Raw genomic sequence first — 25,302 nt, 5'->3', positions numbered from 1 at the left:
GCCCTAACTTAGCTAACAGATCGCCCTAACTTAGCTAACAGATCGCCCTAACTTAGCTCACAGATTGCCCTAACTTAGCTCGCAGATCGCCCTAACTTAGCCCACAGACCGCCCTAGCTTAACTCACAGATCGCCCTAACTTAGCTCACAGATCGCCCTAACATAACTCATAGCTCGCCCTGGCGTAGCTCACAGATCGCCCTAACATAGCGCAAAGTGGTCACTCCAGCTAACGAACTATTTAAAGATGTGAACATAGAAAGCTCTTAGTATTCTCTTGTAGCAAATATCGGAACACGAAGTAAATAGTCATCCTGACCTTGTATGTTTAGTTCTCTGTTTAGCTTTTTTACGTTCTAAAAATGCGTTTCCCGTTATTGCATTAAATACATAGATTACATTACGTTCATCGCATAGTGACAATTTCTTACATGTTTCGCAAGGAATAAATTTATTTTACAACATCCTGTTAAAAAAATAACAATGCTCTCTCCGGGCGTTCTAAGCTGACAACAAACATTCAAATCTCTCAAATTTTTACATAGTAACGCCGAGTAGTTTTCTGTGATCGACAAAAACTTGATAAAAAAAGAGGTTTATATCCAAGACGCACGTAAACTGAAAGTACTTGTTACAAGCAACTTAAACAAAATTTAACATTGTGTAAACCTATTGCATTAACAATATACAAGAAAATGGGCACGAAATAGAGCCGGAAACACGAGTGTTTGTCCGATATCTAGCGCAAATAACCGCCAAACTGATTACTTTTACACTTCATGTTCAATCTAAATACCTGATGAAAAAATCTTCCTGCCTTCGGGGCGGATTTCCTTCTTCTTCTCATGATAAAACCGAAGAACACAGCTATTTCCTCGAAGTTTTCTATTTGAGCTTTCTCAACATAAAGCAAATCTCTGTTTCCAAATGACGAACAATCATAATTTTAACCAAGTGACTTTTAACGTTAAGTTCTGCGAGAATATGATCAGTAATAATTCTCCAACCCCGACAGCGAAGTACGTCATCGTGCTATTGCTTGCATTGTTAGATCATTTTACAAGCGCGCAGAGGGATGCCCGTCTGTTGGCAGGGGTCAATTTCATTAAAAAAGTTCATGGGTATTTAAATAATCTTAGACGAGCGCGATGAGGGCAATAACAAGGCTGAAATGACATGATTTACACCTATGTGAGCAGAATAAATTTCGCTAACTTTTCGCTAACCTCCGTCAAATGGCTAACGCTTGAAATGTCAGTGAAACCACTCTAGGCGTACATGCCATTTAAAAATTGTGTTGGTTTACATCCCTCATTTCACCCAGCCTAAGCATACCACATTGTTATTCTACAGCTTATCTGTGGTTTTTTTTTCTATTACAAAACAATTTTTAGCGGAGCAATGGTCTCAGCATAGCTTTGTATGAAAAAGAGAGGTCTCGCTAAATTATTCGCGACAACTGAAAGAAAGGGAATTTCGCCCTAATATACCAATATTGTTGAGGTTCGCGGGCATAAATATATTTTAAGACCGACATTTTAGCCCGCAAAATGCACAACAATGCCCTATAAAGTTATTATAATAAACGTTGACTTCTCTTCCCTGCTCCCAAAAGCACATCTTAATTGTCGGTCGAGGTATACATGTAAAGTTTTTTTTTTTACATTTGAGGTGGTGTGTTTTGTGTTTTGCTTATCGTATTGTGAAAGAAACCATGTAAATGAATGAATAAGTGAATGAAAAAAAAATAGAAGTATTTCTAAAATGTTTTTTTATCAAATAAATTATATTTACAATTCACTCAGGTTCGTCTATTATAATTTATCAAACTCAATTGATGTTCACTTATGCTAATATTAACGTATTATATTTTGTAACTATTTATTGAATGTAAGAGTACTTATTTAGTTACAGTACCTACCGGCTAAATGAATGACAGTTTTCATTATTCAAGCATTTTTCTATTCAAATGTGTATAATTTAAGGATTATCTGCCTTTCAAACAATCTTTTGTCCTACATACTTTTTCAATTATTTTTTTCATCCAAAAGAGGTTAATGGCTATTGTACTGTTAGTATTCAATAATGTAGGTTTTCTCAGATTAGATAACTTAGAACCAGACATTCCATATCAAGTACATATATTTTTATCCCCTTTGTAAAACCTGTCTAGAAGATTGAAATATGGACATATTGACCCCCCCCCCTGTGGGAGCATCCAATTCCCTTTGCATGGTTACAATGTATGAAATGCACTCACATGTACAAAACAACACAGAACATAACATTCCTACAGTTTTTCACATGAACTCTACACTAAAAAAATTTGGGAGCTCAAATTGTTATTTCTATCTTTAAAGTACGTTATTTTAAGCTATCATGCATGTAGCCAGGGGAGGGTTGGTAAACCCTCTATCACAGACACATGCACTCTGACTGGGAGGTAAACCCTCTATCACAGACACATACACTCTGACTGGGAGGTAAACCCTCTATCACAGACACATACACTCTGACTGGGAGGTAAACCCTCTATCACAGACACATACACTCTGACTGGGAGGTAAACCCTCTATCACAGACACATACTCTCTGACTGGGAGGTAAACCCTCTATCACAGACACATACACTCTGACTGGGAGGTAAACCCTCTATCAAAGACACATGCACTCTGACTGGGAGGTAAACCCTCTATCACAGACACATACACTCTGACTGGGAGGTAAACCCTCTATCACAGACACATGCACTCTGACTGGGAGGTAAACCCTCTATCACAGACACATACACTCTGACTGGGAGGTAAACCCTCTATCAAAGACACATGCACTCTGACTGGGAGGTAAACCCTCTATCACAGACACATACTCTCTGACTGGGAGGTAAACCCTCTATCACAGACACATACTCTCTGACTGGGAGGTAAACCCTCTATCACAGACACATACACTCTGACTGGGAGGTAAACCCTCTATCAAAGACACATCCACTCTGACTGGGAGGTAAACCCTCTATCACAGACACATGCTCTCTGACTGGGAGGTAAACCCTCTATCACAGACACATACACTCTGACTGGGAGGTAAACCCTCTATCAAAGACACATCCACTCTGACTGGGAGGTAAACCCTCTATCACAGACACATACTCTCTGACTGGGAGGTAAACCCTCTATCACAGACACATGCACTCTGACTGGGAGGTAAACCCTCTATCACAGACACATACACTCTGACTGGGAGGTAAACCCTCTATCACAGACACATGCACTCTGACTGGGAGGTAAACCCTCTATCACATCCACTCTGACTGGGAGGTAAACCCTCTATCACAGACACATACACTCTGACTGGGAGGTAAACCCTCTATCACAGACACATACACTCTGACTGGGAGGTAAACCCTCTATCACAGACACATGCACTCTGACTGGGAGGTAAACCCTCTATCACAGACACATACACTCTGACTGGGAGGTAAACCCTCTATCACAGACACATGCACTCTGACTGGGAGGTAAACCCTCTATCAAAGACACATGCACTCTGACTGGGAGGTAAACCCTCTATCACAGACACATGCACTCTGACTGGGAGGTAAACCCTCTATCACATCCACTCTGACTGGGAGGTAAACCCTCTATCACAGACACATACACTCTGACTGGGAGGTAGACCCTCTATCACAGACACATGCACTCTGACTGGGAGGTAAACCCTCTATCACAGACACATGCACCCTGACTGGAAGGTAAACCCTCTATCACAGACACATACACTCTGACTGGGAGGTAGACCCTCTATCACAGACACATGCACTCTGACTGGGAGGTAAACCCTCTATCACAGACACATACACTCTGACTGAGAGGTAAACCCTCTATCACAGATACATGCACTCTGACTGGGAGGTAAACCCTCTATCACAGACACATGCACCCTGACTGGGAGGTAAACCCTCTATCACAGACACATACACTCTGACTGGGAGGTAAACCCTCTATCACAGACACATACACTCTGACTGGGAGGTAAACCCCCTATCACAGACACATTCACTCTGACTGGGAGGTAAACCCTCTATCACAGACACATACACTCTGACTGGGAGGTAAACCCTCTATCACAGACACATACACTCTGACTGGGAGGTAAACCCTCTATCACAGACACATACACTCTGATTGGGAGGTAAACCCTCTATCACAGACACATACACTCTGACTGGGAGGTAAACCCTCTGTCACAGATCACAGACACTCTGACTGGGAGGTAAACCCTCTATCACAGACACATGCACTCTGACTGGGAGGTAAACCCTCTATCACAGACACATACACTCTGACTGGGAGGTAAACCCTCTATCACAGACACATACACTCTGACTGGGAGGACTGATCAGTGATCTCCAAATGCTAAGGCAAAAGGTCTAACTATTAACTAATGCAATGACGACAAGAATTCATTAACTAATTTAGCAGTTTTCCAAGGTCTCTCAAGGAATATAGCGTGGCCACACCTTTCTATCAGCTGAACTTGACAATTCTTCATTTTTTCTTTCATCACATGGACACTGGAAACATGGATTATCTACAAAGCAATGATAAACTGGTCAACGCATTCTCAACTAGATATGGGTTGTATCACAAAAGAGTCCAAACAGTATAACCAAATAAATTGCTGAGCCACTAGAATGATTCTAAATTATGAAATCAACAATTGATGATTTCATGATGGAGAAATGGTTAAAAAGTCTCAAAGAAAGAAACAAACATTCCTCATCAGTGCCCGTTTTCCATGACACAACCCATAGAATTATTTTTAACACAAAGAATGCAGTAATTTTATGTGGGTGTATAATAGTCTGTAATTTACAGCCCGATAATTAAAAATATATCTATACTTTTGATTGCTTAACATATTGACCCCTCAACTGGCTGTACCAGCTTTAAGGAGTATCCACAACCCCAAAAATTCATAAATGCAAAATAAACACAACAAGATAAAGATACTCAGGCATCAGTCTAAGGGATAAATGGTATTGAAGATATGCATCCAAGCAAGGTGTTGGAAACTACCCTTTACCAAATAATAGCACAGGTTCAAATTTCAAATCGAACAAGGAAAGAAAAGCAGAATCACCCCTCTCAATAAAACGTTTAAAATACCACACAAGGGAGAGAGATCAGCAAACACAGCTCAAGACACAAATAGATACCTTTATTCTGATCCTCCAGGTTCATTTCCATGGCCTCAAAACACAATGTCCACTCCCTGGAGGCTTGTAAAACCACTTGTGGATGCCTTTACAGATTGCAAAGCATTCTGGAAGATTCAGGGAAAAATTCACAAGGGGAGGGCCAGTCAACAATCCTCTCCCCAAAGTCAGATGGTTTTTTATAACTCTTTTCACCCCGAAGCCAAACAAATTAATTCCTGGTCATATAGACCAAGCATAGCAGTGTAAACAATTTTGGAATCAATTTGGTTCCAGAAAAGACGGCATTTAGGAGAGCTGTGGTGATTCATTAGAAAATTATTTTCTCATCCAGGCAAAGCCAAGAACAAGAAAAAATCATCATGAATCCACCTTGGCTTGCAAATATCCAAAAGCAAAGCACTCAATTATACCCCAATAGACTTCATGATGTATTGAGACACTCTCCTAATATGCTCATAGCTGTATTTCCGATGAAAAATACAAGCAACCATCAAGTTGTGCTCGCTTCAGCACAACGATGAGGGATTAAAAGTGGGGACCGCAAAGCGCTGTTGGAAAGCTAGGATACTGCTGACTAGGTGCAGCTGTGTTTGACTTTGACAGGCTGTGTAAAACTCAGAATAGGGGGGAGGTATCTGTTTTCAGTCTGTTTTTTGTTAATTCAACTCAAAAATATCCAGGAGTCAAAGAGTTAAAAGGGCATTCTGAGTGAGGCCTCTTGGCATGCTAGACCTAACACTTTTGGTTCTAGAGCTGTGCTCTGTAATGTTTGCCTTACCACATTGCATCAAAAACCTTACAAATAAATATTAATGAATGAATAAATAAACGAAGGAATAAACCAAGGAATAAACCAAGGAATGAATGAATGAATGCCAAGTAAAGCTTATAACGATTTTCTTTAATGTAACTTATCACCTTGTCATCAACCCCCCAGAGTACCAGTGACGGTACATGTATGTCATCAAGCACATGATGGAGAAGAAATCTATGATCTGGGTGCACAATGTCTTCTAGAACTGAAAAAAAAACAAGCTGATCAGCACAAAAACAATGAATACAAAAACTTAGTTTGTATCAATAGTAATTAAATAATGAAATTGTAATTTTAATTATCAAATTGTATCAAAGTTAGTTTGCACCAATAGTAATTCTATTATTAAATTGTATTATAGTGAGTTTGTATTAATAGTGCATTAGTTATTAAATTGTACCATAGTTTGTATCAACAGTAATTCAATTATTAAATGTGTGGGAGAGTTGGCAGGTATGCTGTTGTTGTTTGTGTTTCATTTCTGACTGAAAAATGATTCATATGAATTACCTTTCTTAAATATGCTTGAAATAAAATCATGACTCAGTTATCTGAAGTCTGAATTTTGAAATAAGCGATCCCCTTGGGAACTACAAATAAATTAAATAAGCACCCAGAATCCTAAAACAAGCATTTACAGCATATTGAAATTCCAGACTTTTAACAGGATTTAGCATGCAAAAACAGGAAATCACATTTTCATGACTTAAAGCCCAGAGTAAGGAATAATACTTACATACATAAATGCTTGTTCGCACCTTTCTGATAAAAGTCCTTACAAGGTCTCCTAACATCAGCAAACAGCTTGGCAATAAAATATGGAATGGTGACCTCCCTGTGAAGAACTTTGTTCAGCATTTTCTGGAAATCCTCTGGTGTGTCTGGGATTAGGTAGTTCTTCTCCCCATTGAGGACAACATCTGTGATGAACTCACTGTGCTCAGGGGCCTGGATACCTGCTGGACACATCATGATAACGGATGCAACCCTTGCAGGGTGCTGTGCAGCATAAACACCTACAATATGACCACCCATTGATATCCCGGCAAGATGAAACTTCCTCTTATTGACGCCAACAGCATGGAGAAACTAGGCAAAAATTACAATTTAGTATATCAAGGACTGTCTCAGTCTTATGCACATTTTAATGAATTCAATTATAAATACATTAGGATCATAAATACGTTTGTTTTTTGAAGAGCTCAATTGGTGGCTGAACAAGATTGGTTTATTTGCAGCAAAAGTCACCCTCCCCCCCTCCACCGAATAAACACACGGAACCACCTGGGAAAAAGTACATAGAAAAAAGCCAAAAGAAAAAAAAAGGAGAAACATGCAAAATATTATGGCTAAAAGTGTCTGCCCATATCACCAATTACAAGGTCTGCCTGAGAGTGCTCCTTTAGACTTTTCTTTTAATGTGAATTTATTTATCACTGATTTTGCCATTTCCTAAAACTTTACCTGATGTAGCTTGCTCACTTGTGAAGGGATACTGAAATTATCATGGTGCTTCCTGGTGGTTTTACCATGTCCAGGCAAGTCTAGTGCAATAAGATGGTATGACCTGGGCAAGCCATGTGACATTTGACACCACACATCCTTGCTAGAGCTAAAACCATGGATGAGTACTATTGTTGACTGGGTTGTTTTCTCCCTTCCTCTTTCAATATAAGAGAACTCAAAGTCTCCAATTCTGATAGTGTTGTTGGAGAATCCCGCCCAGAACATACTCCACCTATACAAAAAATAATTGATCCTTGAGCATTGACATAACTTTATATTCTGAAAGTGGATAATTCTACTAGGTTGAACAGGAAAAACAGAATTTATATGTTAGTAGAAATCCAAATAAATCAGATCAAGGGTTTGCTTTTTACAAATAGCATTTTTCTTGAGAAGGAATCTGAGAATTTGAGAAGAAATCTATTTTAGTTTCCACCCAAAATAAGTGAGTACAAGAATTGGACCAGCCTGTGATGATAAACAAAGGTACTAAAATATAAACTTGACATTCAAAAACTATTTATGCCGACAGCAAAGAAAAGGTCAAGAAATATTATCCTAGTCAATACATCTTAAACACTAGTACCTTACCCTTCTTTATATTAATGGATCTTAAATTTTTAATTCTTTAATTTCGTGAACACGGAGAAAAATTGTGTTTGCAGGGGATATAATTTAAGTTGCGAATACAAAGTTCAATTTAATTCTTTTTTTCTTTTCGTTTTTACAAAAAAAATTATGTTAACCAACAACTGAAACAGGACTAAAATATTAAAACAAACCCCCCAAAAAAACAAAAAGTTGTCCCTTAGTGTCTGATGAATTGCCTTAAACAGTCTTCAGTGATGGAAAAGTGTTTCTTGTTCCTCAAGCTATTATCGTAGGAAATCTCAATAGAACCTTCAATCTTTGTGATCAATTTGTCTACATCCATTAAATTTTGCAAGATCAAAGTTTGTGGTTTTTATTTTTCGTGAGTCTTTAAGTTTCAAGAATCTCCAAAATCATGAGTTTAAGTATGTTCTGAAATTAAGCAGAATAAGGTAGAGCGACTTGCATATGAGAAATACTTACCTAATCTATGTGTGTAAATAACAGACAATAATTGTAGGCCCATGTGTAGTCCCATTTATGTGAGTTTTACCATACACCTATTTCAATTAAGGTTGTCAGTGCGAATGGCGAATGGCAATTGCCAAATGGCAGTTCTACGACCGACAGGTGTTTATGGGTAGAAATTATTTGTAAAAATAAAAGGTGATAAATAAATTCAAGCAATGTCAGAACCATTTTTTATATTAATGGATAGTTGTATTTATTAAAATTAATGGATAGTTGTATGTACTATTTATATTATACTGAATCTGGAACAAATATAATTGGGATCCATGAGTCCTTTCGGTAGTAGAACTGCCATTTGTCAATGGCCATTTGCCATTTGCACTGACAACGTATATTAAATATGTGTATGTTGAGTCCCATCCAAACAGTAGCAGAATCAATGGTGCTAGGGCTGTTTGTACAATGTCTGCACACTGTATGTACACCATGTTAGGAAGTGCTAAGCTAGCCAGCTTCTCCTGGTGTCAACTAAGCAGGGTAGTGCCAGCCATGTTCATTGATACTGGGGCTGTTTGCATACAGCTCTAGCTATTTTCAGCACATACCTTTGCATCAGCTCGACAATAAGAGATGGCTGTAACAGGTAGACAGAGACACAGGCCGACAAAAATACTACAGCAATCAGTGCTGCTGCCGCAAACAGAGAAATAAACCACTCCATAATCTAAGAAAATCTGAGAAAATAAAAATATGGGCTTTAAAATGAGCTCACTTGTACAAGGATGAAGCCCCAAAAAGGTTTTTTTGAGAGTGATAATATGATTACTGTCTATTGAAGACGTGAATTATTTATGACAACCTGCAAGGCAAACAGTTTCGGTAGAGTAATATGAAATGAAAATAGCTTGTTATGAAATGCTTCTTCTTCAAACTATAAACACGAAAGAAATATTGTTTAAATACTTAGGATTACAATTTGCAAATTGTGGGAAACGCAAAAAAAACGTGTATTAACTTAAGTTAAGCTTAAGTTAATAGAAAGAACGAACGTTACAATCGAATTGACTTTACATTCCATTTATAATAAATAAAAACAAATAAGTTAAGAAAAGCCAAAATTGAAATTTCGGAGATAATATTTCGTAAAGGAAAATGGAGGAATATGTGACATGGTCTGTTTATCTGTCCAGCGAGATAAGGACGACCACACCCCGCCCCCCTTTCTTGTGTCACCTTGCGAAGCTAGCGTCCAAATGTAAAATGCAACGTAAGAGCCAAACCCTTCAAGCAAACGTACGTACCGAAAGCAACGGGTAAATGATAGTGATCGCTAGGCTACTTTTTCGCGATTTTAGCTCGACAAAGACAATATTCACTTTTGCCAAGAAGTCCTTCTTCGTCCGCCATGTTTCATACTTCCCAGGACCCTTAGCGAGACTAGTGCCACAGGGAAACCGTCGTGCAGCAAACGAGCACAATCTGACTGGTAGGCGGGAAAACTGGACTTGACTTACCAAGAAAGGGATTTTAGCTACTACGACCGTATAGTATCGTAATATTGTAATCTGGATAACAGAGGCTCCAAGCCTTACTCATTTATTTCTCTTCAGTTATAGTCGAAAAATATAGTTATTGCACGACCTCCCCAGAATCCTAAATCCCCGGTCTGGATTGGAGATTCTCTTCTTGTGCGTGGTCAATCAAACTATGGAGGCAGTTTTTATCGTTGCTTGATTGCTTTAGCGTTTTTGTCATACGAGACAAGTATTGTGGATTCTGGGGTGTCGCGCAACAAAGATTTCGAAGAGGTCAAAATCGCTCGGGAGGCAGCTTTGGAGAGTGGTCTGGTTTTCCCCGTGGTATATATATATATATAAATATGCTTTTCATATTCAATATCACTCAGGCTACTAGGCTTTGCGCAATTACTTTTGGTGCTCCTTTTATCTACAGCCCTTGGGGGCAAGGGGAGAACGGGGGAGGGGCGGAGGGTAATATGGCCCCTGGCGATGGTTCAACATACCTGAAATACGCCCTCAGGCCGCAAGCACAGGCTCTACACCTGATAGGGCGGAATTTTTGAAATATATTATCTCGCCATAATGAGAGAGCAATGCTTTTTCTTCATTCATCTCTTCCATCCGGGACTCGTGTGTTATGATGGGATTCTAGCATTTTCTTACGCTTTCCTTAATCCCATAAAGAGCAAAACCCCAAAAATTACAGGTAACGCTCGAAAAAAAAAAAAAAATAAAACCCTGAAACTTAAATTCCCTAAAAGATCTTTTTTCCTAAAAAAACATTTGCGACCACCGACCTCTGCTTGCACAGCTTAGTATGCTCACCGTTAGCATGACAAATACCTAAGCTGACAGATGAAAGAACTTTTGACTGCATTCTCTGCCCCTGTCTAAAATGTCCTTATAAATCCTTATGTGCATTCCAAGTTTATACCCTCACAAAGACTCCTAAACTCTAAAAAAAAAAAACAATCACATTTACAGGGAGGCTTGATCTGTTTATGGGATCATCCCGTTCGTTATCAATCAGTGACTAATTGTATTTACCTAGCTAACAGTCGGTATGTTTAGCTTTGCGGTGTCACTTCAAACGACACTCGACACTCGCTTTGGCGCGCGCACTGTTTGGGCAAACATTTGATCGACAGCTTTTATCTCCGTGAGGGAAATTCTAATCAGAAAGTCAATGCATCTAAGCATCCATAAATTAGACAGAGTCAACAAGAAGACAACATTCTTTGGCGAAACAACGCGTGCCCCGTTTAGAGATAGCGCAGTGGTCGAGGCAGTTAAAAAGCGTGATTGGAACTTCTGCTAGGGCCTCGTGGTTCTGGAAATTCGAGATCGTTGCTAATCTTGGTATACGGTGATTAGCGAAGAAGAAGAGCAACTATGCCTACTCCTGGTACGCCGACAACGCCAACGCCAACCGATAAGGTCTGTATTAAGCATCTCTTTGGTAAAGTTCAATATAACTCTCCCCATATTTCTTGTTTTATTATCTTTCTCCATGGCATGACAACTGTGCGAGTTGTAGGGTACGGGTTGTTCCAGGGCAAAGCCACGCTGTATACCTTTTTAATGTAAAACAAGTTTCTTATTAATATCTGTTTACAAACGTACACAAGGTTAATTTAACATGAAAATTTGGAGTTATCATAGTTTAAAAGCGTTATCCTTTCATTACTTTCCAAAGTGTCTAAGAATCTTAAAACTTTGCCCCAAAGCTGGTCCCGTATACGACTCACGACACGGCATGATTTCTGGGAGGATGCCCTTATTGACAATGCGCATTCCAGAACCATTTACACATCCTTCAAGAACTTAACAAAGAACTCGAGCTACAGAAAGTCAAAAGAATGCAAAAAGCAAATAAAAAGAGAATAATAATAATAGTACACTTAACATATAAAAAATAGAGGTTTGTATGTAGAAAACACATTTCGAGTATAAAATAGCCCATTTGAAAGAACACTGATCTGTCCCCTTCGCTGGCGCCTCTAGACCAGTATGTGATGGCTGTTTTGCAATTATAGCGCTGAAAAGAGCTTTCTCAATAGCCTGATTAATCAGGCCCCTCCATGCCGACGCCAAATATACTCAGCGGCCCTAGACATTATAAAAAAGAGCTTTACAACACGAGCGCTTTGTTTAATGTAAGATGCTGTTTTTCAACCGTCGGTCGCCCTCGACAGAACCTAATATGCCTGCGCGCGGGAAAAGAGCAAGGGTGACGCTATGAGCCCCATCACAAGAGGTCAATGGTTGATGTCACGTTGTTATGGAAGTTCAGTGAAATACCGTGCGCGCGCAAAGACCTCCGCAGCATGTTTCCGAGCAAGACTAATTGTCATCTTTCTAGGAAAGTCATTTTCTAAGAGTTCGGGTGAGTATTGTTCTCCAGGAATTGATCTATGTGACGAAGTGATTACTACTTTCGTCTTGCTGACGCGAGTGGTTCTGGCTTCAAGGTCAAGTGGAGAAATCAATCCCTCGGCGTCAAGTCGTTATTATGAAGCTAAACATCTAAACTATCCTGCTTTATCCATTAATTAATACTTTAGCACTTTCTAAAGATTATCTGAAGCTATTCATAGCTTTCGGTTTTTTTTATAGTTCTCATGCTTGGATAGAGAGTTTGAACTTAGTTTTGAATTTTAAGCGCGCTTTCGAGTTTATTTCAAGCGATAATGATTGCAATTAGCGAATTGTTAAAAGGTGTAATATAAATTCGATAAAAGCAGCTATTTAAAGACCAGAAAGAACGCTCGGAATATCAGAAGATCAAGTGTTATTCTGAGTCAGTTTAATTAAGGGTCTCTTGTGGGATTGGCATGGGATTCATTTTATCTTTTTTCAAGTTGCCAAAAGCTCACTAGATCCACGTAGCGATATGTAAAAAAAATGGCTTTCGTGTCGCTAAATAGCAGGGTCACTGCAAAAAGGAATAATGCTAGTTTTTTTTAGCTTTTGGTGTCTTTCTCCACAAGTGTCATCTCTAACCAGAGCTGTCATCATCTGCAAACAATACTTGCCCTATTAGTAGTACTTGACATCAAGACTGTCACCAGTCTAGTCTCCCAAAGCTCTCATGGCCCGTCTGAGCGAGGTAACAGTGTTTCTGTTTTCTTGCTCAGTGCGTGGCGCCTCGCTTTGACTACCCCCAACGTTTTTCAACCTTTAGCATTTCCTGAGTGCCGCCTTTGTCCGTAGCCTCTTTATTTTGTCCTGAATATGAGATGACAGATAGAAACCTCTAGGACATCAAGCATAACGTGCTTTCCAGGGGGTGCAGGGGGGGGGGGGGCAGGGAAATCTTTTCGCCCCCGGCAAAATTTGGCGGTGCTCCATGATCCATTCATTCTATTCTTCTGCGCTGTGTTTTTTCCCCCAGTGTCACCTCAGATATACTGTCAAGGTATCCCAATCACTTATGACTCTGTGTTAATTTTAGGTGACGGTGTTGATTCGTTGCGGCATTTCGTTCCTGGGTGACATTGACGTGATCCGGCAGCAGTTCACGTGCGAGCTATGGATGACGGCGTCATGGAGGGAGCCCAAGCTTGCTGGGAAGAAAAACGAGGTGGGTCTTAGACGAGGTGGGGTTTTAGACGAGGTGGGTCCTAAACGAGGTGGGGTCTTAGACGAGGTTGGTCCTAAACGAGGTGGAGTCTTAGACGAGGTGGGGTTTTAGACGAGGTGAGGTCTTAGACGAGGTGGGGTCTTAGACGAGGTTGATCCTAAACGAGGTGGGGTCTTAGACGAGGTGGGTCCTAAACGAGGTGGGTTCTTAGACGAGGTGGGGTTTTAGACGAGGTGAGGTCTTAGACGAGGTGGGGTCTTAGACGAGGTGGGGTTTTAGACGAGGTGAGGTCTTAAACGAGGTGGTTCCTAAATGAGGTGGGTTCTTAGACGAGGTGGGGTTTTCGACGAGTTGGGGTCTAAGACAAGGTGGGTCCTAAACGGGGTGGAGTCTTAGACGAGGTGGGGTTTTAGTCGAGGTGAGGTCTTAGACGAGGTGGTTCCTAAATGAGGTGGGTTCTTAGACGAGGTGGGGTTTTCGACGAGGTGGGGTCTAAGACAAGGTGGGTCCTAAACGAGGTGGGGTTTTAGACGAGGTGAGGTCTTAGAGGAGGTGGTTCCTAAATGAGGTGGGTTCTTAGACGAGGTGGGGTTTTAGACGAGGTGGTTCCTAAACGAGGTGGGGTCTTAGACGAGGGGGGGGGGGGGTCTTAGACGAGATAGGGTCTTAGACGAGGTGGGGTATTAGACGAGGTGGGGTCTTAGACGAGGTGGGCCCTAAACGAGGTGGGGTCTTAGACGAGGTGGGTCCTAAACGAAGTGGGGTCTTAGACGAGGTGGGTCCTAAACGAGGTGGGGTCTTAGACGAGATGGGGTCTTAGACCAGGAAGGTTCTTAAACAAGGTGGGGTATTAGACGAGGTGGGGTCTTAGACAAAATGGGGTCTTAGACGAGGTAGGTTCTTACACGAGGAAGGGTCTTAAACGAGGTGGGGTTTCAGACGAGGTAGGGTCTTAAACGAGGTGAGGTCTTAGACGAGGTGGAGTCCTAAACGAGGTGGGGTCTTAGATGAGGTGGGGTCTTATAGACATAGACATATTTTATTTGGCATCGGGTACACAAGAATGTGCATGGATGAGTCTCCAAATAGATTAATGATAAAATTATTGTTGATATTATCCTCCCTTTATAGGCCTTTCTCTCGGTCATGCATTCGTGGACAAATTTAGCCGTTGTTCTTTGAGCACTTTTTTCTTGGTTCATGCTTGTGATTTTAGACCTTCAATCTCGCCTGATTCCCCTCAATTCGACATTAATTGTTCTGGATATCACACACACACAAAAAAAACTCATCCAATAATTGCCTACGATCACTTCCATAGCGTAAATTTCCAGATTTCAGAAGGTTGGATTCCTCAAAGAATTCCCTCCTTTGCGCGTTTCATGAACAGCATAATGTTCTCATCCAGCCACGCCTATCACTTAAAGTAGTAGAACCGCCACTTTTCATCCAGTTGCTGGAGACATTGGGCAGATCATCACATACGTTCCTCACAGATTCGACCTTCCCCTCCCCTGGCTACGGTAACATCCTAGCATGCCACACTAGTTTTTGAATTCACCTCCGCCCATCTTCTGTTTCAGGAAGTGAAATGGGACAATGAATGGAGCCCAAAGATCTCATTCTCGAACTCTCTCCTGCTCGACCGCGTGTACAAGGGTAGACGATTGTATTATGAGGAGAACAGCACTGTACCGCTTGCGCAAGAGGTGTACAAGATCCGAGGTACCTTCAAGGAGCAATTTAGCCTTGAACAGTTTCCCGTGGATCTACAGGTTAGTTTCTGACCGGATATAAAGCAGACATGCTCTTATGGCGAGCGCTCCCAAAGGTCCCTTCGACTTTCACGGCAAATGTGGGAAAATTATCAAGTATCACGCTACTACCATCTTCTGTAACTCCTTTACTTTAGATACTAATATTTGTTACGTGTATTTTCAAGACAAAATCTCATAACACTCAGGTATCCCTTTATGTTATATTTTTTATGTCGCGGGTCACATACATTTATGATATTCATAAATGTGAAAACCTTCATAAAAAGGCTTGACTACTGCTCCTTTTGGCTAGTACTGGGGCCGGTTAAAATGGGTTGACTACTGCTCCTTTTGGCTAGTTCTGGGGCCGGTTAAAAAGGCTTGACTACTGCTCCTTTTGGCTAGTTCTGGGGCCGGTTCCTGAAAGGCGCCACCTCGCGAGCGGGAGTCAGTTCCTGAAAAGCCGATTAGCGCTTACCCAGGGTTAAATTTGCTTTTTACCCCCGTATTAGTTATGTTCCCTGTTTCTCTTCTGTTCTGTTTCTGTTCTGTTCTCGTATTAGTTTAGTTCCTGACTCTGGGTAAGTTTGGAGGTAAACTAACCCTGCTCGCGAGGTGGGTTAACTCGCTAACCTTCGGTTTAGCTGGCGTAACACAGGCCTAGAACTAAAGTTTCATAAAATGAATTTGCCGACAAAAAAGACGTTACACAAAAAAATGTAGGGATCAAATGTCCTAACATTTGGCTTTTTTATGCGACCTTCGTTGCGGTGCTGACTCGAAGTTTTGTGCTGGGATAGACAGACAGTTAAGTGAAATTTATACTTGAAATGAATCTGTATCGCTAGTGTCATGCACCGACTCGAATCCTGCAAATGACATTTGTAGAGGTGTTTTAGGCCTTCTCTGCGAAAATAAAACCACCAAAGGTAAATTTTTTGTGGGTATTCTTTGTGAATTTTACTCGTCAAACCAGTTTGTCACTCGCTTAATCCAGGGTTAGTTAATCTGGGATTACTTGGCTTTTGGGAACGGTGAGTTATCCATAGGTTAACTAACCTACGATAAGCGAATTTTCACCCGGGATTAGGCGCTGATCTAGGGTTAAGTTAATCGGCCTTTCAGGAACCGGTCCCAGGGTTAGATTTTACCTCCAAACTAACCCAGAGTCAGCGCTAACCAGCGTTTAGGGAACATAACTAATCCGGGGGTAAAAATTTAATCGTGGGTCAGGGCAAATTTAACCCTGGGTTTGCGCTAATCGGCTTTTCAGGAACCGGCCCCTGGGCGTGTCAAAATCTCCTGCGCACCCATCTTATTACAGTTGCTATTTTCCAGGAATTATCCATCATAATTTCGTCTGACTGGAGCGACAGGACGGTGACGTTCGAAAAAGACATGACCAAGCCAGACTACCTCAGACAGCAGACCTTCAGCTCACCACGTGATTGGGTCCTATACCCCCACGTGCACACAGACACGGCCACTCAGGAGGGAGAGGGCCTGGGACCCAATGACCGGAGTTACCCTGTCTATATCATCACTGCGCATGTCAGGCGCAGGGCCGTGCACTATTTTTGGAACACGGCGGTAGTTATGGTGAGAAAGAAATTAGCTTTGTACTCAATTAAAGAATATATATGTGATATCCTCCACTAATTTACACTCACTCGTAGGTTTACCTGGGGCGGATTCAGCACTCCAACAAAACCTTGATCTATTCGATTTATCATCTGTCTGTCTGTCTGTCTGTCTGTCGAATCCGCAAATCATAATCGAATTGTTTCCTTCCCCAGTCTGTTCTTACGGCGCTCTCGTTCGCTTCGTTCGCTATTCCACCGCAACAGACCGCTGACCGCTTGACCGTCACACTCCTACTTCTGCTCATTAGCGTTGCGTACAAGTTTGTGACGTCACTGCATCTACCAAGGACCAGCTATCTCACATTCCTGGTGAGAACATGGGAGTATGCTTATTTGCATTAGCTGACAGTTTTTTTGATTGTCAAACTTGAATAGTTCTCACAGAAACCGTGTTTGATTAGAAGCCCAGTTGCCCCTCTAGCTTGCAAACAGGCTCTCCAGTTACTTCAACTCGGATAACTGGAACTCCCTGCTAATTTGCACCCCTGAGGCTTTCAAGTTAACAGAGTTTAACTGCATTACCATTTTGCGAGAAGTTTCTACATCAAGCTTAACTGTGATTGGTCGATTGTGTTTTGATTGGCAGGACAAATACCAGCTTGGAAATTTGCTGTTCATCTCGTTCATAGCTGTTCTCAACACGATAGCAGTGGCAGTCGAGTCACGTGATACATATGACATGGTGTGCCTATACGCGGGCCTTGCACTGTATGTCATCCTGCAATGTATGGCGGGAATTTTGACATTGCATAAGGTATATAAAGTGTTCACGTAGACAGGTCCCTACCACCCCTCCCCCCTTGCCATGTTAGATGCGAGTTGGTGCCAGTTCTCCCGAATCTTTTCAATTTTAATGTGGCATCTTATGAATATTATGTATACTAGAAGTTCTCGTGGAAAAGTGAAGTGCTCGAGCTCATAGATTGGTTGGTCATTCAATTGCAAGGGTTAAAATTTGTGTGGGGCAGAATTGCTTGTAGTCTTATTTTATTAAAAAGAAAATTATTTACTTGAAGGCATTGTATGTCAAGAAAGGGAAAGGTGAAGTCTGATAATCATAACAGACAATCTGATTGGCTGTGGAGGGATGTGCAGTTATAGATATTATGGAAAATAAGTATATTTTAAAAATACTGCTTTTTGTGGTTGAGTGGGAGGGACACAACCCGTGTGCCCACCCTGGGCTGCATGCCTGTACATACCCAGTAAGCTATTTGAGTCTAAGTGGTGGCCATGAAAAAATAGCTACTGAAATTATTACTGCCCATGTGTTAACATACAGTGAACTATACAGAATTTATGATCTGCTTCTCCCTAACAATAGCTTCTGCATGTAAGTACACAGCAGTATACACTGGAACCCACTGACTTCTAAAGGATTTCTGTCTCGTGGATGTGTTTGCCTTGGTTTAAAATAATGTAGCAATCAATTTTGTTTTATTTCTAGGGCAATGATTTGCTATCATAGTAGTTCTGGACTGGACATTGCTGTGGAAAAATAGACTCAAATTATAAAATACTGCAAACCCAGTATCGAAGAAAAAACTATTTTATGTCTTACAGTACAGTGGGATTTGAGCTGTTTGAATACCTTTCGCTTTGCCTTTAAGGCTCAGGGCTAGTTTGAGTATCCGCTTAAAGTTAATCGGTTCTTTTATCATCAAATGACAAACTTCGAAAGCCATGATAAGCAAACCCCGTAAAACATCGTATCATAAGTCGTCATATTTACCAAATAATTCTTTGATTTCGCCATCGTATTCTCGGTTTAAATCGAAGAAGAAGCTTTCAACATTATCGTAATCACAGGGCACGTGCGAAAAATCATGGCCGCTTTTGTATCGCTGACTGCCAAAGGTAGCCCAAATCTTGGTATTCACAGACAGACAGACAGACAGACAGACAGACAGACAGACAGACAGACAGACAGACAGACAGACAGACAGACAGACAGACAGACAGACAGACAGACAGACAGACAGACAGACAGACGCCGTCCAAATCGAAGCTGGAAAGGCACCGCACGTAGACTACTAATTGCGCATCGGAGAGGGGACGGGAGATTTAGTCTCCAAGATGGCGGCGGCCTGTTCCACAGGAAACCCAAATCGACATGATCGCTGCGCGAGCAATAATGTTTTTTGTTCACTTTTGTCATTCGCTTATTTTAATAAGCTTTAAAAAGCGGCGCTGTCACCAGTTTACTCCGGTCGATTAAATGACAATCTCCAGCGATTTGGACCCTATAATGATTATTGTTAAACCTATAAATATTATTATCAACCCTATAAATATTATTATCAACCCTATAAATATTATTGTCAACCCTATAATGATTATTCTCCTTTGTATTGATTTATTTATATTTTTCTCCTAGCATTACGTGGTCAATGGTGAGCTCAAAAAGTTCACAAGAAAATACGAGGTATGTCACCCCCTCCCCCTAAAAAAAAATAAATACATACATAAATTACTCTTGTTGATGGTACTCGTTATGGGGTTTTCATACACATGTAAACAATAACAAAGGGATGTATGTAAACAATAACATAGGGCTGTATGTAAAATATAAAAAAGGGCTGTATGTAAACAATAATAAAGGGCTGTATGTAAACAATAATAATAAAGGGCTGTATGTAAACGATAATTAAGGAGCCGTTTGTTATTCTAACTCACCAGATACGCAATGATGAAATCGAACGTTTGCGGCGCGAGAGGGACTGGTACGCAGAGCGAAGCAAACAGCCAAAGACACCTGCGCCCTCGATCATCCTTACTCCGGTCAGCAGACTTCCCAAGTTTTCTGCCAATGGCTACTCCCCAGCGAGGTTAGTGGATTACCGCTGACCCTAGAAAAGGGGGGGCTCATAAGTTGAAAATTCGTAATAATGCGTGCATTTGAAAAATACCATAGATACCGCAGACAAACGTACATTCGTATAAAAGAGTAGGGGCAATCTTCTGTACTATATGTGTCACGGCGTTTCTGAGGATCAGGCTATTTTTAGACGCGCGCGCACAAACGAGTAAGCACGCAGCTGCTTTGTCTCTTATTATCTTTCTTCTACAAAGGAGTTCTTTTCTTCTCGTTCTTTGTGTCAAGGTGCGGATATTGTTCATCTGCCCAATCAAATTGCAGCTTGTAAGAGCTGCGTACTAACCCGGGAACAAACGGGCCAATCAGTTACGTTGACGTTGGTCGCGCGCGCGAGTGACGTAAGGCTGCACGCGCAAATTGCAGCTAGGAAGAATATTTTTGTTTGTTTACCAAAAGAATTGCAAGCTAGAATTCAAAGTCGTAGGTAGGGTTGGATTCATATAAAAGAAAATAGAGAAACAAAAGTTAAAATACTGTGAAGAGATCATAGTTTTTTGTCAGAGACTGCGCGTGCAGTTGAGCTCACCCAAAACGTCAACACAACGGTCGAATCTGATTGGCTCATCCGCGCGTGTAAAAATAGCCTGATCCTAGGAAACGCCTTGACACCTATATAATACTAGAATGTGGGGAAGTTGATTACCCCTACTTATGAGCCCCTGCCATGGCGTATTTAGCCTCAAGACAGGCATCTTTATGTAGGCCTCATGTGGAGTCATGGAGGGGAGGGGTGGTGTAGGCCTCATTTGGAGTCATGGAGGGGAGGGGTGGTGTAGGGCTCATGTGGAGTCATGGAGGGGAGGGGTGGTGTAGGCCTCATGTGGAGTCATGGAGGGGAGGGGTGGTGTAGGCCTCATTTGGAGTCATGGAGGGGAGGGGTGGTGTAGGCCTCATGTGGAGTCATGGAGGGGAGGGGTGGTGTAGGCCTCATGTGGAGTCATGGAGGGGAGGGGTGGTGTAGGCCTCATGTGGAGTCATGGAGGGGAGGGGTGGTGTAGGCCTCATGTGGAGTCATGGAGGGGAGGGGTGTGGTGTAGGCCTCACGTGGAGTCATGGAGGGGAGGGGTGGTGTAGGCCTCATGTGGAGTCATGGAGGGGAGGGGTGTGGTGTAGGCCTCACGTGGAGTCATGGAGGGGAGGGGTGTAGGCCTCATGTGGAGTCATGGAGGGGAGGGGTGTTGTAGGCCTCATGTGGAGTCATGGAGGGGAGTGGTGGTGTAGGCCTCATGTGGAGTCATTGAGGGGAGGGGTGGTGTAGGCCTCATGTGGAGTCATGGGGGGAGTGGTGGTGTAGGCCTCATGTGGAGTCATGGAGGGGAGGGGTGGTGTAGTCCTCATGTGGAGTCATGGAGGGGAGGGGTGGTGTAGTCCTCATGTGGAGTCATGGAGGGGAGGGGTGGTGTAGTCCTCATGTGGAGTCATGGAGGGAAGGGGTGTGGTGTAGGCCTCATGTGGAGTCATGGAGGGAAGGGGTGTGGTGTAGGCCTCATGTGGGGTCATGGAGGGGGGGGGGGTGTGGTGTAGGCCTCATGTGGAGTCATGGAGGGGGGGAGGGGTGGTGTAGGCCTCATGTGGAGTCATGGAGGGGGGGGGGGGGGTGTGGTGTAGGCCTCATTTGGAGTCATGGAGGGGAGGGGTGGTGTAGGCCTCATGTGGAGTCATGGAGGGGAGGGGTGGTGTAGGCCTCATGTGGAGTCATGGAGGGGAGGGGTGGTGTAGGCCTCATGTGGAGTCATGGAGGGGAGGGGTGTGGTGTAGGCCTCATGTGGAGTCATGGAGGGGAGGGGTGGTGTAGGCCTCATGTGGAGTCATGGAGGGGAGGGGTGGTGTAGTCCTCATGTTGAGTCATGGATGGGAGGGGTGGTGTAGGTCTGATGTGGAGTCATGGAGAGGAGGGGTGTGGTGTAGGCCTCATGTGGAGTCATGGAGGGGAGGGGTGGTGTAGTTCTCATGTGGAGTCATGGAGGGGAGTGGTGGTGTAGGCCTCATGTGGAGTCATGGAGGGGAGGGGTGGTGTAGTCCTCATGTGGAGTCATGGAGGGGAGGGGTGGTGTAGTCCTCATGTTGAGTCATGGAGGGGAGGGGTGGTGTAGGCCTCATGTGGAGTCATGGAGGGGAGGGGTGTGGTGTAGGCCTTATGTGGAGTCATGGAGGGGAGGGGTGGTGTAGGCCTCATGTGGAGTCATGGAGGGGAGGGGTGGTATAGGCCTCATGTGGAGTCATGGAGGGGAGGGGTGTGGTGTAGGCCTCATGTGGGGGCTACAAAAATATTTAGACAAACTAAGCGAATTTTGTGATGAAGCAAAACTCACTGTTAATCTAGAAAAAACTAAGATAATGATATTTAATAACTCTGGGAAAACAATGAACAACTATCTCTTTAAATACAGAAACAGTAAAGTTGACATTGTCAAGTCATATAAATACCTTGGGGTGCATTTTAGCACCTTTGGGAACTTCAGCCTAGCAAAGCAAGAAATAAAGAAGGTCGGACTAAAAGCTTTGTATAAGCTTCGAAAAGAAATGGGAAACCACTTTAGAGACAAAATAACTCTAACACTTAGGCTCTTTGATACCCTTGTAACCCCAATTCTATTATATAGTAGCGAGGTGTGGGGAACAGACTGCAATGACAAACTAGAAAAAGACCCCATAGAATCTGTACACACAAGGTTTATACGTTGGCTGCTAGGCGTCAACAGGTACTGCAGTTTTAATGCATGTAGATCCGAGGTCGGTAGATTTCCAATGCGTTTAAAAGCCAAATGTAGAGCAATAAAATATTGGCAAAAAATGATAAATTCTGACCACAGTAAACTTGCTGTGTTGGCTTTCCTAGATTCTTTAGAAAATAACAGCAAGGTAACTTGGGTGCACAAACTGAAAAACATTTTAGATCGAGCAGGCTTGGGCTATATATGGCTTGATGCCCCAAACACGTCTATAAATTTAATAAAGATGCGCTTTGAAGATATCGAGCGACAGGTGTGGCTAAGTGAGATTCACAATGATAGTAGAAGAGACCCACGCCAAAAGAATAAATTGCGAACTTTCAGGACCTTCAAGGTGGTCTACGAACTTGAAAAATATCTTACCCAAATTAATAATGTACAACACAGAATTGCCGTCACAAAATTAAGACTAAGCAATCATAATTTGGCCATCGAAACAGGTAGACATGCCAAACCATATGTGCCCCCAAATGAGAGGAGGTGCACGATTTGCAAAAATGGAATAGAAAACGAAGAACACTTTCTTGTAAAATGCCCTACATACAACGCGATTAGAAAGGCATACTATAGTGTTATCAAAGACAAAACTAATATCAACTTAAATGCAATGACATCTGAAAGAGCTTTCCTTTTTATTATTACCATGGATCAAAGAAACGAGATCATTAACAGGGAAACTGCAAAATATATTTTTGACTGCACAAGAAAAAGATTTGAATGCCTAAAAGAATAAATGCACACCACGGATAATGACAACCTCCTTTTTATCTTAACTACTTGGAAAAACACCTGATATATAATTATGTATAAGGGTACCAAATAAAATATATTGATTGATTGATTGATTGATTGTGGAGTCATGGAGGGGAGTGGTGGTGTAGGCCTCATGTGGAGTCATGGAGGGGAGTGGTGGTGTAGTCCTCATGTGGAGTCATGGAGGGGAGGGGTGGTGTAGGCCTCATGTGGAGTCATGGAGGGGAGGGGTGGTGTAGTCCTCATGTGGAGTCATGGAGGGGAGGGGTGTGGTGTAGGCCTCATTTGGAGTCATGGAGGGGAGGGGTGGTGTAGGCCTCATGTGGAGTCATGGAGGGGAGGGGTGTGGTGTAGGCCTCATTTGGAGTCATGGAGGGGAGGGGTGGTGTAGTCCTCATGTGGAGTCATGGAGGGGAGGGGTGTGGTGTAGGCCTCATTTGGAGTCATGGAGGGGAGGGGTGGTGTAGGCCTCATGTGGAGTCATGGAGGGGAGGGGTGGTGTAGGCCTCATGTGGAGTCATGGAGGGGAGGGGTGTGGTGTAGTCCTCATGTGGAGTCATGGAGGGGAGGGGTGTGGTGTAGGCCTCATGTGGAGTCATGGAGGGGAGGGGTGGTGTAGGCCTCATGTGGAGTCATGGAGGGGAGTGGTGGTGTAGGCCTCATGTGGAGTCATGGATGGGAGGGGTGGTGTAGGCCTCATGTGGAGTCATTGAGGGGAGGGGTGGTGTAGGCCTCATGTGGAGTCATGGAGGGGAGGGGTGGTGTAGGCCTCATGTGGAGTCATGGAGGGGAGGGGTGTGGTGTAGTCCTCATGTGGAGTCATGGAGGGGAGGGGTGGTGTAGGCCTCATGTGGAGTCATGGAGGGGAGGGGTGGTGTAGGCCTCATGTGGAGTCATGGAGGGGAGGGGTGGTGTAGGCCTCATGTGGAGTCATTGAGGGGAGGGGTGGTGTAGGCCTCATGTGGAGTCATGGAGGGGTGTGGTGTAGGCCTCATGTGGAGTCATGGAGGGGAGGGGTGGTGTAGGCCTCATGTGGAGTCATGGAGGGGAGTGGTGGTGTAGGCCTCATGTGGAGTCATGGATGGGAGGGGTGGTGTAGGCCTCATGTGGAGTCATTGAGGGGAGGGGTGGTGTAGGCCTCATGTGGAGTCATGGATGGGAGGGGTGGTGTAGGCCTCATGTGGAGTCATGGAGGGGAGGGGTGTGGTGTAGGCCTCATGTGGAGTCATGGAGGGGAGGGGTGGTGTAGGCCTCATTTGGAGTCATGGAGGGGAGGGGTGGTGTAGGCCTCATGTGGAGTCATGGAGGGGAGGGGTGGTGTAGGCCTCATTTGGAGTCATGGAGGGGAGGGGTGGTGTAGGCCTCATGTGGAGTCATGGAGGGGAGGGGTGTGGTGTAGGCCTCATGTGGAGTCATGGAGGGGAGGGGTGGTGTAGGCCTCATGTGGAGTCATGGAGGGGAGGGTGTTGTAGGCCTCATGTGGGGTCATGGAGGGGAGGGGTGGTGTAGGCCTCATGTGGAGTCATGGAGGGGAGGGGTGGTGTAGGCCTCATGTGGAGTCATGGTGGGGAGGGGTGGTGTAGGTCTGATGTGGAGTCATGGAGGGGAGTGGTGGTTTAACAGGCATTTAACGTACACTATGCCGACACGACTATAAACCGATAGATCAGTGGCGTTATCCGCCAAAGGGAGTTTTAACCTCATTTTGCCATCATAACATTTAAGGCACGCCCCTGTTTAGAAGACTATTTTGCCGTCATAACATTTAAAGCCGCATTGTCACTAGATTATTACTTCCGGAGGTCCGTCGGAAACCTCAACCGACAAGAGACA

The 25,302-nt window shown here is 43.2% G+C and overlaps 3 protein-coding genes and 1 long non-coding RNA gene across 6 annotated transcripts in view; 1 reads left to right on the top strand and 3 right to left on the bottom strand.

Moving 5' to 3' along the window:
* The window catches only part of LOC116611715, a 50,499-nt gene extending 44,259 nt beyond the window's left edge, over positions 1-6,240 (bottom strand). The window contains exons 1-2 of one of the 3 annotated variants that reach the window (XM_048726407.1): positions 6,140-6,240; positions 4,520-4,590 (exon numbers count right to left, since the gene is read on the bottom strand). Coding sequence is in view for 2 of the 3 variants with exons in the window: in XM_032372206.2 (XP_032228097.1) it covers positions 4,520-4,590; positions 5,219-5,249 (102 nt within the window). In the remaining variant the exon portion in view is untranslated. Of the gene's footprint in view, positions 1-796; positions 1,010-4,519; positions 4,591-5,218; positions 5,255-6,139 lie in introns of those variants that run through there. The other 2 variants (XM_032372206.2, XM_032372209.2) reach the window with 2 other exon arrangements.
* Positions 6,241-6,767: 527 nt separating this feature from the next.
* LOC5503957 (monoacylglycerol lipase abhd6-A) lies at positions 6,768-9,324 on the bottom strand. The gene is made up of 3 exons (XM_032372191.2): positions 9,209-9,324; positions 7,500-7,773; positions 6,768-7,124 (listed from the first exon to the last, which is right to left on the bottom strand). The coding sequence occupies exons 1-3, from the start codon at positions 9,322-9,324 to the stop codon at positions 6,768-6,770; spliced, it is 747 nt and encodes a 248-aa protein (XP_032228082.2).
* Positions 9,325-11,252: 1,928 nt separating this feature from the next.
* LOC5503958 overlaps positions 11,253-25,302 on the top strand; it is a 15,025-nt gene continuing 975 nt past the window's right edge. Inside the window, exons 1-8 of the mRNA XM_048726965.1 lie at positions 11,253-11,560; positions 13,578-13,706; positions 15,290-15,481; positions 16,802-17,062; positions 17,260-17,415; positions 17,693-17,860; positions 19,484-19,531; positions 19,786-19,934. Of these exons, the coding sequence (XP_048582922.1) occupies positions 11,516-11,560; positions 13,578-13,706; positions 15,290-15,481; positions 16,802-17,062; positions 17,260-17,415; positions 17,693-17,860; positions 19,484-19,531; positions 19,786-19,934 (1,148 nt within the window). The 5' untranslated portion in view covers positions 11,253-11,515. The remainder of the gene's footprint in view (positions 11,561-13,577; positions 13,707-15,289; positions 15,482-16,801; positions 17,063-17,259; positions 17,416-17,692; positions 17,861-19,483; positions 19,532-19,785; positions 19,935-25,302) is intronic.
* LOC125561941 overlaps positions 18,553-25,302 on the bottom strand; it is a 23,013-nt gene continuing 16,263 nt past the window's right edge. Inside the window, exon 2 of the long non-coding RNA XR_007307654.1 lies at positions 18,553-19,955. This is a non-coding gene — a long non-coding RNA (uncharacterized LOC125561941). The remainder of the gene's footprint in view (positions 19,956-25,302) is intronic.

This window comes from Nematostella vectensis, chromosome 4, assembly GCF_932526225.1.
Source record: "Nematostella vectensis chromosome 4, jaNemVect1.1, whole genome shotgun sequence".
NCBI classification, from domain to species: Eukaryota; Metazoa; Cnidaria; class Anthozoa; order Actiniaria; family Edwardsiidae; genus Nematostella; species Nematostella vectensis.
This window is presented reverse-complemented; position numbering and strand designations above follow the sequence as displayed.

What these genes read in the sequence shown, in the direction of transcription:
- LOC5503957 (XM_032372191.2), bottom strand. Translation starts at nt 9,324, where the DNA reads ATGGAGTGGTTTATTTCTCTGTTTGCGGCAGCAGCACTGATTGCTGTA. An exon ending in ATTGTCGAGCTGATGCAAAG is followed by an intron (nt 7,774 to 9,208) that starts GTATGTGCTGAA and finishes TTTTTTGTATAG; the next exon opens with GTGGAGTATGTTCTGGGCGG. An exon ending in AAGTGAGCAAGCTACATCAG is followed by an intron (nt 7,125 to 7,499) that starts GTAAAGTTTTAG and finishes ATTTTTGCCTAG; the next exon opens with TTTCTCCATGCTGTTGGCGT.